Source organism: Emys orbicularis, chromosome 6 (assembly GCF_028017835.1).
Source record: "Emys orbicularis isolate rEmyOrb1 chromosome 6, rEmyOrb1.hap1, whole genome shotgun sequence".
Lineage (NCBI taxonomy): Eukaryota > Metazoa > Chordata > Testudines > Emydidae > Emys > Emys orbicularis.
This window is the reverse complement of record NC_088688.1, coordinates 52530839-52544089: the sequence shown is the minus strand read 5'-3', so window position 1 is coordinate 52544089 and position 13251 is coordinate 52530839. Positions and strand designations below refer to the sequence as shown.

General features: G+C 39.0%; 1 protein-coding gene across 1 annotated transcript in view; it reads right to left on the bottom strand.

Annotated features, from left to right (window-relative positions):
• The window catches only part of XRCC4 (X-ray repair cross complementing 4), a 307054-nt gene that overhangs the window by 80347 nt on the left and 213456 nt on the right, over positions 1-13251 (bottom strand). The window contains exon 7 of the mRNA XM_065406751.1: positions 1826-1970. Coding sequence (XP_065262823.1) covers positions 1826-1970 — 145 coding nt within the window. The remainder of the gene's footprint in view (positions 1-1825; positions 1971-13251) is intronic.

The following is a 13251-nucleotide window of genomic DNA, read 5'->3' as shown; positions in this document are numbered from 1 at the left end:
CTTTTCCCAGTAGGATCAACACTTACCAACAGGGAGGGGTGTTTCAGGCAAACACAGCCAGCCTGTTACAATGTCACACTGACTGTGGCTACCACAACTACATACAACTGGCCACCAAAATTATCAATTTATGTGCTCAGAACTTCAAATGAACAGAACAGCAGAATTTGGCTTTGATTAATATGGCTGTTGAAAATAATATTTTTTCCCTAATAAAATAGGATTCTAAATTTAAACAAGCTTGTTGGCATCAAGCCATAGTTCTCTACATCAAGATAGGATATTTACTGGGTGATTTAAAATAGCAAATCCTCTTTAATAACAGGAAATGTCTTTGTAATGTATTTGTTTCCATATCTGTTTAGACAGTTTATTATTTATTAAATATCACACATGAAAGGAGAAAATTAATATTTTCAAAACTAATTTACCACAGATCTCGAAAGAAGACCAGTTTTTGAAGCAAACAACTCCAATCATTTTCAAAAGCCCTGAGGTAAGTACCATATATAATTTCACCCTCAAGGATCATGTGAAAATATTTCCACAAGTCTGTATCAATATTTAAGGAAACACAAAAACTTTGCTAACTGTTTATATTGCAAAATTAGAAATATTATCTTAAAGCCTGAATTATTTTTGCAGTGATCATCACTTTGTCAAAGAAAGATCAGCATGAGTTGCAAACCATGCTTGGCCTATTAAAAATTCTATTCATTTTAATTTTCCTTTGTTTCAGAATCACCACTAGTTACCTCAATTTCTTCCTACCAGCACAGAAGAGTTCTGAGCCCTGCTGTTATGCCTATTTGTCATATGATGTTACCATCAAGGAGAGAGAGCTGAAAGTGAGAAGAAGCCCCCGTGATGACTCCTGCAGAAATCTGCCATTTGCGTGGGTAAAAAAAGGTGTTAGGGGATGCCCACATGCCTCCCAAAGACATTTTCCAGCTAGGAGTCTAGGAATAAGAGATGGGAAATAGAGAGAAATCAGGAAGTGAAGACACATGAAAATAAACAATGGTTTTTAAAAAAAAAAGTTTGAAAAATTTGGATCATTTGAAAAAAAAAAGTTTTAGTTACTGCTGCTTCTTATCTGATCCAGTGCATTCATCCCTCTTAAACATGGGATACTATAAATACAATACTAATGCTACTGTTTCCTGTGCTGCCAGTTAGTCCGTGTCTCGCACCTTAATTTAATTCTTATTACTAACACACTCTTTTTTGCTTTCATAGAAATATGGTAATTCATAGATTAAATTTTAGACTTATTTTGTTTGCTTGACCAAGTGAATGCCTTTCTTTCAATGGCTTCCTGCAAGTTTGACTCTGAAGATTCAAACTAAACAAGTCCTTGGGCCTGATTCTTCACTACCTTGGTCCTTGTGTAGTCATTTACACCTGAGCAAAATGGGTATAAAAGTTTACCAAATCAGAATGGCAGCAGTTTTACACGCATTTTGCACAGGTGTAAATGACTGCACAAAGTGCAAGATGATAGAAATTAGGCATTTGCGATCTTACAGTGCTTGCAATGAATGCAATTAAAAAAGGGAACCTCTGTCACTCAGAGAGAGAGGCAGACAGACAGACACAATGTTATATCATTACACCTCTACCCCGATATAACGCTGTCCTCGGGAGCCAAAAAATCTTACTGCGTTATAGGTGAAACCGCGTAATATCGAACTTGCTTTGATCCGCTGGAGTGCGCAGACCCCTGGAGCGCTGCTTTACCACGTTATATCCGAATTCATGTTATATCGGGTCGCGTTATATTGGGGTAGAGGTGTACTTGAATGAACTTTCAAAACTCCCTTACTTTTCCTTTGCCGGTAGCTGGGTCTCATATGTAGCCACCTTAGGTTCCACTCCAGCAGGTTTTTGTATCCTTTGTCTCCGTTTTCTACTTGGTGCAATATCAATGACATCGGGGCTGTTGAGAAGGGAATCCCTCCTTGATAGAGCTGCCAAAGCAAAAGCAAAAAGACCAGAGGTTGACAAGATGCCCAAAAAGACAATGTTATAAAATAATTTCCCAGTTCTACATCTTTTCTGTACCTCTTTGCTGGTAGCACGTGCTTAGGTGCCATGTTAATGGGAGCCATATAATAACCTAGATTGACATCTGTATATCTGTCTGAGTTACCTACAAAGATGTTAGCAAAGGACTGGGAGTCAAGACTTACGCATTCTAATCCTGACTCTGCCACTTACTTGCTGTGTGGCTTTAGGCAAGATATTTAACTTCTCTGTGTCTCAGCATCCCCATCTATAAAATGGGATAACAATACACATCTATCTCACAAGGGGGTTCTAAAGATTAATTAGCTACTAGGCTCAACCTTTGAAAGTAGCTCCTTTGCTGACCAGGGTCAAGAAGGAACTGACTGGAACTTTCAGAGAGCAGCATTTCTGCTCAACAGAGTTTGATGTGCAATGGCTGATATTGAGCCTGGGTTACATGCCATCCTGCTACCTCTGCCTTCAAGGGTCAAAAACTGTAAGAATTAAGGGAATTCTGCTAATACTGCAGTAAGGAGCTAAGACCCAGACTGAGAATCATGCATAATAGTGTCCTTAGAGAAATAGATCTTACAACCTCAACAGCAGAAATACACACATGTGGCCAATTCTTGGCCCATGCAACATTGTGGAGATGCAGCGTAAACCAGGGCATCAGACTAGGCCCAGAATTTATATTAGAAAACCCCTTAAATTCCTAAAGGATTCATAGAGTTTAAGGCCAGAAGAACCATTACGTTGTGTAATCTGATCATCTAACACAGGCTATAGAATGTCACCCACTTATTGAGGCCAATACATTGGGTTTGACTCAAGCTAAAGCTAAAGACAGGCCCACCGACAGCAATTCCGGGCCCCAAGACCAGGGCAATCTCTAGGGAGGTGCAGGGCCCGGGGTGGAAGTGACCATTTCATCACTTCTGGGACCATCCCGTCACTTCCAGGACCACAGTCTAATAATACAGCATTCCAATATTTTTTGTCTCTGCCTTTTCTGAGCGCTTTCCCATTTTTAACATCCTTTTAAAATGTGGGCACCAGAACCAGATGCAGTATTCAATTATCAGTCTCACCAATGCTCTATACAGAATAAAATCATCTCCCTATTCCTGTTCACTTCTCCTGTTTATATCTCTGAGGGCTGCATTAGCCCTGGCCACAGCATCACACTGAGAGCTCATTTCAACAACATTTTTTATTAATTTTAAATTAATATTAAATTAATTAAAAAAATGTTTTTTACTTTGTTTTGACTTTACTTAATTGTTGTTCATTCATTTTAGGTCAAATACAAAAGATGATTCCTCCCTCAGCTCCAACAGCTATCTGATTATTTAAAGTACGTATGCAAAGACTCGCCTCTATGGGTGGTATTATATTATTATTATATTATCACCTCTATGGGTTGTGGTATATTATATTATTATTATTATCCAATGTGCCTACATTTTTCTGCAAGCCTTCAACAGTCTGCAGCACACTTTTATTTAACATGCATATTTTTAATTGTAAAAGCTTTAATCATCTTTAATTTTTAAGATAACACTATCCAGAATAGCATGGTTTTCAAGTGAAATGCAACAAATAACAAGGTGGTGACTGAGAGCAGTGATGCTAAGGTAACTTTCCCTGGCTGTTATCCCCCCTGATCATCTTCAGAAGAATTCATTTCTGTGTGGATGAAAGATGTGATTGAGAATGAACACTGGAGATTTTTACATGAAATTACACAATTTTTCTCACTTCTTCTTGGTGTGATCCTTTCTTCAAAAAAACAACACACAAACGAAGGAAACCGGAGTATGGTTTTTACTCCCTTTACTAATCTTGCAACTGACATGTTGCACAATTTTTTTCATTACTGCTCTCAAAACTATGATCCTGATTCAGTACAGCACTTAAGCACATATTTACCTTCAAGTACATGAGTAGTCTTATTGAAGCCAAAGAGACTACTCACATGCTTAAAATTAAACACGTGATGAAGTGTTTTGCTGAATCAGGAACTAAAAGCTGAAAACAATGTGTATTTTATTTAATTAAAAGAGACTCACAGGCCTTGCCTAGTTATGAAGCTAATGTGCTAACTAACACATTTTCAAAGTCTAGTATAGACAAGGCACACTGTCTTTAACACGGGCTAAACTGTTCGAGCTAAAACCAATGCTGCGCCACTCCTCATGCTTTAACTTGAGTAATTTAGCACACATATTAAAGGCAATGTGCCTCCTTTATATTAGACTTTGAAAACCTGTTAGCTAGCATAACAACCTCACATCTTAAATCTTAGTCATGACAAGGCCCTAGAAATTAAACCTAATAGTAAAATGGCAATAAAGCAACAGTAGCATTATTACTATTTACTGATAGTGTGTTCAGAACAGTATATCCAACACCCATATTAATCCCATCTAGTCCCTCCCAACCTGAGCTGTTAAAATTATCTCCTTTGCTTATCAATGTGTATAAATAACAATAAAACAGCATACCAGCAAGACCTGCACATATAGCAACAAACTGGAATCAGGGTAAGCTTATTACTTTAACCCTTATATTCTCTACTGCTGCTATTCCTCTCCCACATTATTTACTCTCTTTTATTCATATCCAATATTGCATTGGGTTAGGGGCCATAGCTTTGTATATGCATTCTGTAATTAATTATGGATACTTTTGATGTTGTATAAAGAGTGCACCTCTGTGTTTCCATCTGTGTAACATATAATAGTGAACAGTAAACATGGGCTCATGCTAAACATTTACAGGCAAATCCTGCTTAACCTTACACAGAAGTCTTGCTGAAGCTTATGTGAGTAAGGTGAACATAAAATGCACCCATTGCTAGCAGCATATTACATCTGCATTTAATTTCAGATTGACAGTAGACCACAGTACTTGTAGTTGAATGCAATTGGCACAGACGTTTAAAATTATCTCATTAAAAGAAAATTTGGTTTGAATGACATGTTGAAGCCAAGAAGAGGAAATATTCACCTAATCAATTAATCTGAACATCACGCAATGAACAGAAATTCCTCTTCTGAGAAGATTCAATTTCATGACACGAGGAAAAATGTTTCCAATTCAGATGGCACAGAAAATTATGTTATCATAAGCAAAAATAGGCTGGCTTATATCTGAAGTATGTTTTTAAGCCAAAAATGAACACCTTCAGGTTAGAAACATTAACTGAAAAGCAGTAGTATGTTTTGAAGCTCAAAGAATCAACTACCACACCAAAGTCTTCATAATGCATACTACAGCTGCTCAGAAATGAATTACATTCAGGCGTATGAAATCGTGATTTTTGGCTAAGGGCCAAGCAAAGCACAAGCAGATACATATCTGTTTAGTCCTTGAGAAAAGTGTATATGGCACAGTTGGACTTGGTCTTGAATCTAAAACTAGCTTTCTGGTGATTTCTCCAACTCAACGTTTCCCTCGAGCATTCAGCACATTGTAATTAATGGGTTCTTTGAGTTCTCTCTGAATGTTACTTCTCAGTCTTCAAAAATTTTTATTACAAATATGGATGAGCATTGCTAGCATTTTGCTAACAGGCACAATTTAGAGCACAGAAAGGATTAATATTTATGAAGAAAATTGAAAAACAGCTTGTGTAAGCTTCAAAAAAAAAAAAAAAAAGTGTTCCTGATATACTAGATGCAGCTGACATGTCAATTGCTGCAAGTGACACAACTGATTAGAGATCAGGAACATAAAGCCTAGTTCAAGCGATAAGGTAATTTATGTGTAAATAAGATTAAAAAGATCTTATCAAATATAAACCCTTGCCCTGCTAATTGTATCCCTTTGTAAGAGAGCTATCACTGTCTTGTTTTTGTACACAAGCATGGCAGTCCACAGTCAAAAAAAGGACACTGTAAAACAGAACTTAAGGTGAAATCCTACAGAACCCTCCCTGGCTTGGGAGAGCCCAAATGCAAGGAAACCACTGCAGTTCTGTTGTGTGCATGGGCTGGGAAGCAGAAAGGCTACACAGTAGGGATTTGGCAAGCCTCTCTGTGACATGGATCCAAATTCCACAGTGCAGTGGGGCATGGTGGGTGGGCCAGGAAAAGGCTAAGGCCTAGTCAATAGTTCTATGAACTACATGGATGCAATGGTCCCAAAATCCAAGATGGGATGGGTGTCAGCTGAGCTGACCAGGGGACTCTATAAAAAGTCAGTCAGCTGGAATGGATACATCTGATACTGCAATGAAGTACAAGATGGTCTGTAACCTCAGGATGGAAAAAAGTTGAAAACCTGTAGCATGTTTAAATTAATAAACATATATTTATTATGCCACATAGGAACCACAGCTAGGCTGCACAGATGTCCCAACTTTCAGACAAGGGAAGGATTCTATTTCGTTAACAGCTATGCTAGTTCCCTGTGCAAAGTCTGTTTTGGGGAGCTGTAAGTGGTGTGCATGATCTTCTCCCCTACTTACAAGTATATTCAAGCCTCTTAATTTGTTTCTGTGGCAGTGTGATAAATAGCCATGGTGCTATATACTGCCTTGCACTATTTATCTCTGTAGTGTTTCTGAAAACAGTCTGCATGAAAGGCAGTATACAAAATAAAGATGTAATGTATTGTAATCTAGGTGTTGGTATGTAAGTGACAGTATCAAGTGCTCTCATTTTCTTTCATAATTCCTCAGTCCTGTACTGCTACAAATAGGTTTTGAAACTGGATCAGTATTTATTTAAATGAAGTGAACAGCCATGGATACTTATATGCATCAGTGGTTATGGGTATGCCCATATCTTTAATGCAGAAGGCCTGAAGTTTGTGTGTGTTTGTGGAGAGGAATGTAAATTAGAAAACTGTAATAGAATTGCAAAAGGGAAAGATGGCTATTTTCCCTTCTTTCAAGTAAACTTAGCCTGACAATGATGATAAAATACGAAGTGAATGGCAGCATTCACACATGTTTCTGAAATCAGAATTGGGCCTTTATAAACGTTATTTACCAGGGTGGATTTGATTTAAATCATGATTTAAATCACTAGTCAGGAAGACTCGATTTAATCATGGATTTCTACATAAAAGTGCATTCTTGTTGGTTGTTATAACCTTAATACGTATTCTTCACAACTCAGAGATAGATGTAGGTTTCATTTTTAGAAGGTACACACTATATATTTTAAGTGATTTATTTTGAAAACTTTTCAGATTAGTTTTACAGCTATATCAGAAAATGAATGATTGTTTGGTTATTTCATTTACCAAAGGTAATTGAAGCAGATATTTATGAAGTCATTGGGAGGTGAACTATCTCCAATTCAACAGGTTAATCATTAATATTTGGAGGATTTTCTTGCCATTCTGTATTAGGAGGAGAAAATCACCAGACAGACATTTAAATGGTTTTATTTAACTAAAACAACAATGTCGCGTATTCTGGATTTTTTTTTCTTCAATTGCAAACATATATTTTAACAAAACAAGCATATGATTTTTTGAATTTAGTTAAACATTCAACTTTTTTAAAGACAGGTTGTTTTTGTTAAAATTGTTTTAACAAAAAAGTTAAATGAAATATTAAAAAAAAAATTAAATCGACTGTGTCAGCCAGGTCAACAAGAAAAACTTAAAATATTGGCTTCTGCAGCTAACTGAGTCATCTTCACCTTCATTTTCCTGTTTGTTCATAATCTTGAAAAGAAAAACAAGCTTTCCTGCTTTTCCAGGTCCCAAACGATTTCTCAATTTGGAATGAGTTAGTCCAAAGGAAGAAAATATTCTTTCTACTCTGGCTGAAGAAGCTATTGCTGTTAAAAGAGAGATTATCACTTCAACAGCCTCTGAATCCAAGTGCTTAAGTGACTTCCACCAGTTCACTGGTGTGACTTTCTTTAAAACTTCATCAGCAAACATATTTCTTGAATGGTTCTTATTCCCAAACTGGGTCTCTTTTATGGCCTGCTGCCATTATAGGTTTTCCCTTCTAGTGAGAGAATGGTATGGTAGATCTCAGATCAGTGAAGGCTACACTCAGAAAGACCTCAAGACTTCTGGAATATGCTGCTCAAACAGTTTCTCTTTTGTGTCTACTGCCTGTCCCTCCCTTCTCACATTTATCTCCAGAATTCTTCTCCTTGTCCAGATCTATTCCGCCCCCAACAATCTTCTATTCATTGAACTTTTTGAAACTTTGCACTTTTAGAGAGACATAAGGGACTGACTTTGTGTGCACAAATTTGCAGAGGGACAATAGGGTTGGGGTCTGTTGTTTCTCATCTCTATATAATATTTATTTATTTAAAAACATTTTTGCTGTTAACAAGCATGTTATCTCTGGAAACACAAATCCACAGTTTGAGAACTGCAAAACTAAGCATCTCTAATGGTATCTTCTAGACTGAGCACTGAGTCCCATTGGGTAGATAGAAAGATTAACCTAAATAATCTATACAGATCTACAAAGCCCCTGGAACCCCATAAGATTGAGTCCCTAATCCATGAACTATTGGAACTCATTTACAAAACTTTTCTTAAACATTACACAAATATATTATCTCATACTATAGAATTAGAATTTATAATCCTTATTCCAGGATGAGATATCTTTGAGCTATAATGTATCTTAATTAAAACTATCTTTAGATGGATTTTTTTGATAAAACACTTTTTGAGGAAAAAAACTGATTTAAATAAAAATCCTATTTTTTTTTAAATCATTGATTTTTATCCACCCTGTTATTTACACACTGCTATAGCCTATGTGGAGTCATTAGCCCTTTTGAGAAGGCAGAATACCAACATCTTTCTTGCTGTAAAAATATATGTACTAAAATGAATAAGGGGTAAATTTACCAGTAGTACAAAAATCGCTTTATATTATATAGATATATATGAAGGGACTGTTGACCCCTTACTAAACTTCGTGGAGTTTTTTTTTTTTGTATTAGCTCTCTCCCCAGCCCAGGAGAAAGGGGAAGGGCTTAAGAGGAGTCAGGACTCTGGGACTGACAGGGCCTCTGGCCAGAGAGCTGCAGACCAGGGAACTTTGGGAAGTAGCCAACACCCCAAAACTTGCCCCCTACTCTTATTTCTTACCCCATTACATTTTGGCAGCATGAACAGGATAGGACTGGATCCTCAATTAGTCTGCAGAGAAGCAGAAGTTTTGGCTAGTTGCTTGATATCAATGAGGAGTGGGGTGGCATACGAGTGAAGACCATACGTGAACAGTTAAAAAAGCTCCAGAAAAACTGGAAGAGCAGGAGTCCAGGTACCAAGAGCAGGCCCAGTTCTTGCAACAGGCCTGAGAGGAGAAGAGAGATGCCCAGTCCCTGGCCAGAACTGTTATTGAGAAGCAGTTTATACAGACAGCTGTATTGTATATACCTCAACACCTTCCAGTCCCCGTTTTCACCAGACATCCCAACAAATCAGGAGATGTCAAAGTGGAAGGGTGGGTGGCTGCCACCAAAGATGCCATGAGGATTTTGCAAGTCCCAGCAGAGGATCAGGTCGAGTTAGTCAAGCAATATATTGCGGGGCAAGCACACAGTACTGTCAAATTATGTATCTCCACCAAGGAGAACAAAATCCAAAAAATATTTCTGGGGTTGACACAGGGTTTATGTGGACATGAGGCTGAAGGAGTTTTATGAGCAAAAGCAAGGTCCTGGCAAGTCTCTTAGGGCATTCGCCTATGACCTAAAAAAGAGAGGATGAGTGTGGCTGAGCGAAGAGAGCCAACCAGTGTTCCACAATCAGAGGTCCTACTAAAGGAGCAGCTTCTATGATAGCCTCTTAAGAAAGGAGATGGAGCAGAAGAATAAAGAAAATCTGGACTTAACATACACATGACTGATGCAAGTCATTATCATAGACTTTAAGTTCAGAAGGGACCATCGTGATATCTAGCCTGACCTCCTGCACATTTCAGGCCATAGAATCTCACCCACCCACTCCTGTAATAGACCCCATAACCTCTGGCTGAGTTACTGAAGTCTTCAAATCATGGTTTAAAGAGTTCAAGTCACAAATAATTCGCCATTTACACTAGTTTAAACCTGCAAGCGACCTGTGCCCCATGCTGCAGAGGAAGGTGAAAACCCCCCAGGTCTCTGCCAAATTGACCCAGGGGAAAATCCCTTCCTGACCCCAAATATGGTGATCAGTTAGACCCTGAGCATGTGGGCAAGACAAATCAGACAGATACTACAGAGAACTCTTTCCAAGGTAACTCTAGTGTCCAGTCTCTGGCCATTGGAGATTTTTGATACTGGCAGTCGCCAATGGGCCACAGGTCACTGTAGGCAGTCCCATCATACCATCCCCTCCATAAAGTTATCCAGATCAGCCTTGAAGCCAGTTAGGTTTTTTACCACCACTGATCCACTTGAAAGGCTATTCCAGAACTTGACTCCTCTGATGGTTAGAAACCTTTGTCTAATTTTGAGCTGTTAATGGCCAGTTTATATCCATTTGTTCTTGTATCCACATTGGTGCTTAACTTAAATAATTCCTCTCTCTCCCTGGTATTTATTCCTCTGATGTATTTATAGAAAACAAGCATATCTTCCCTCAAGTGTTTTTTGGTAAGGCTAAATATGCCAAGCTCCTCTCATAAGGTAGTTTTCCATTCCTCAGATCATTCTACTAGCTCTTCTCTGCACCTGTACCAGTTTTAATTCATTTTTCTTAAACATGGTAGACCAGAATTGCACACAGTATTCCAGATGCGGTCTCACCCGTGCCTTGTATAATGGTATTAACACTTCCCTATCCCTACTGAAAATACTTCGCCTGATGCATCCTAGGACTGCATTAGTCTTTTTTATAGCCACATCACATTGACAGTTCATAGTCATCCTGTGATCAATCACTACACCCAGGTCTTTCTCCTACTCTGTCACTTCCAACTGATAAGCCCCCAGCTTATAGCAAAAATTCTTCTTGTTAGTCCCTAAATGCATGACCTTACACTTTGCACTATTACATTTTATCCCATTTCTATTACTCTATTGTCAAATGGGTGAAAGGGGAAGCAGGTGTGCCTAGCCCCAGCAGCTAACATGGTGCTAGAACCCTGGTTCTCTCCACCAAATCCAAAAGTGGCCAGAAAGGTCTAAGTCTGGAGAGTTTGAATGAGACTGTTCAGCTCCTTGCCACACAACAGAAGCAATTAGTCCAACTCATAACAGCACAGAGCAGGAGGACAGTGAAGCCAAAGGAGAGAGTTCCCATGTCAAAGTGATAGAGTGATACATGGATGAACAGGGAAGGTACATCTGTTATTTCTGTGAGGAGCCAGGAGCCCTGGAGTGTCCAGGCAAAGGTCCTCAAGGGGGGGGGGGACTCCCTCCAACACTCCTCTGTCTAAAATAACCCACCCATGGGAGGTCAAGATGGCTGCTGTAGGGCAAGAAACTTCATTGGAGTATGACCCTGACAAAGAGTTTAAGGATATGGTGTTTGGCAACTGTCTGGTCATGGAACTAGAAGATAAAGGTGGAGTTCCTGCCCTTTATTAATTGGGCACTGGTTCCATCATGAGCCAGGCTCATTTCAACCAACACTTTTGGGATTGTATGCACTAGATCAAGGATATGGGTTTTGCAAGGTTGACAGCAGCTAATGGACTAGGAATCCTGGTGCTTGGATGGCTTGATGTGACGATCAGACTGTTGAAACAGGCTTTGACAAACAAAAGTGAATTTGTCATCAAGGACGCAGTTGTGAAAAGCACAGGCAAATGTAAGGGGACTGTTTGCCCCTTACTAAAACTTTATGTTTTTTTTTTTTTTCGGTTGGCCCTCTCCCCATACCAGGAGAAAGGGGAAGAACCAAAGAGGAGTCAGGATCCTGGGATTGCCAGAGCCTGTGGCCAATCAGTGAGCTCCCGACTAGGGCCTTTGGGAAGCAGTAGCCACCACCCCATCAATCAGTCTGATTGATCGAGCAGCCAGGCCAAATAGGAAGCCCTGGCTCAGGTCCTGGCCTACGTGTGTGCTGGGGTAAGGAGAAACAGAGAAGCACCGAGATGGGGTGAGGTGATTTGAAAGCTCACTCACCATAGTCTCCAGTGTTCAGACTCAGTCCTGGGGACTCATGAGTAGTTGCAATATCCTTCAAGAGGGATGGTAATTGGGTTGCAGCCTTAAACCCAATCCCAGAGTGTTCTGGGGACCCAGTAGGCAAGACCCTGCTGGTGTAGCCTCAGTAGGTAGATCAGGGGAAGGAAGTCCCCTGGAGATACAAGTGTCTCACTCCTGCCCACAGACAGGGAACCACACCTCCTAGCCTGTTCCTCTGGGTAACACCAGGGGCAGTGACAGATGGGTTGCTTCTCATCTCACCAAGAAAACTTAGAATAAGATCCCATTTTACAATACCCCCTGTTCCTAACCCCGTTACACACACACACACACACACCATTTATAAAATACATGTTTATACATACATTGAAAGACAATAAAAATGGAATGCCACAATGTAATCTGTACCATAGTTACACTTTAAAATGTTTTTTCTCTCTTACTGACTTTTGAATTATATTTGTTTAATTTACAAAGAAAAAAATAGAATTTTTTTAAAACTTCCAGCCCTTTAACTCAGCTTTACATTTGAATATCAGATGCAATTCTTTGCACATCATCACCTATAATAAAAATTCTACAGTTGGAACTTAGTTAACAACTCTGTTGATGTTGCATGAGCCATAGCAGAACCCAGCTCCCTCTCTCCCATGCTGCATTGGCTCAGTGGTGTTAACAGGAGTAATAAGTAGTAAAGACTTAGCTTAGCCCACAAAAGTAAGCAAATATTACTTGGAATACACACCGTGAGCAGAGCTTTTGAGTAAGAATGTTCCAAATTTAAATACTCTATTTTCCTACAGTAACCACACTTCAAATGTGTAGGATGAGAACTCTCAGTACCTGTATCTGTAGAAGTTGCTGTGCAAGCAAAAACGAGTAACTTTTTGTGAGATCTGACCAGCAGAGAAAAATGATCATGGAGACATAACTCTTTATTTCCCTTAGTGCTTGTTAAAACGTGAAGCCTTAAGGAGTAACCAAAGACAATCACTTTGATGATTTCAGTTAATGCATTCATCTCCAAAACATCTGGTAAAGCTGCCACATGTGCTTATTTTATATTTAAACAAACTGCCCCTTGTAGAAAATGTTTTAGAATATATATTTTAACAAGTATTTACAAATGATCTAAGGCCAAATTTTGTTTTGATTTAAA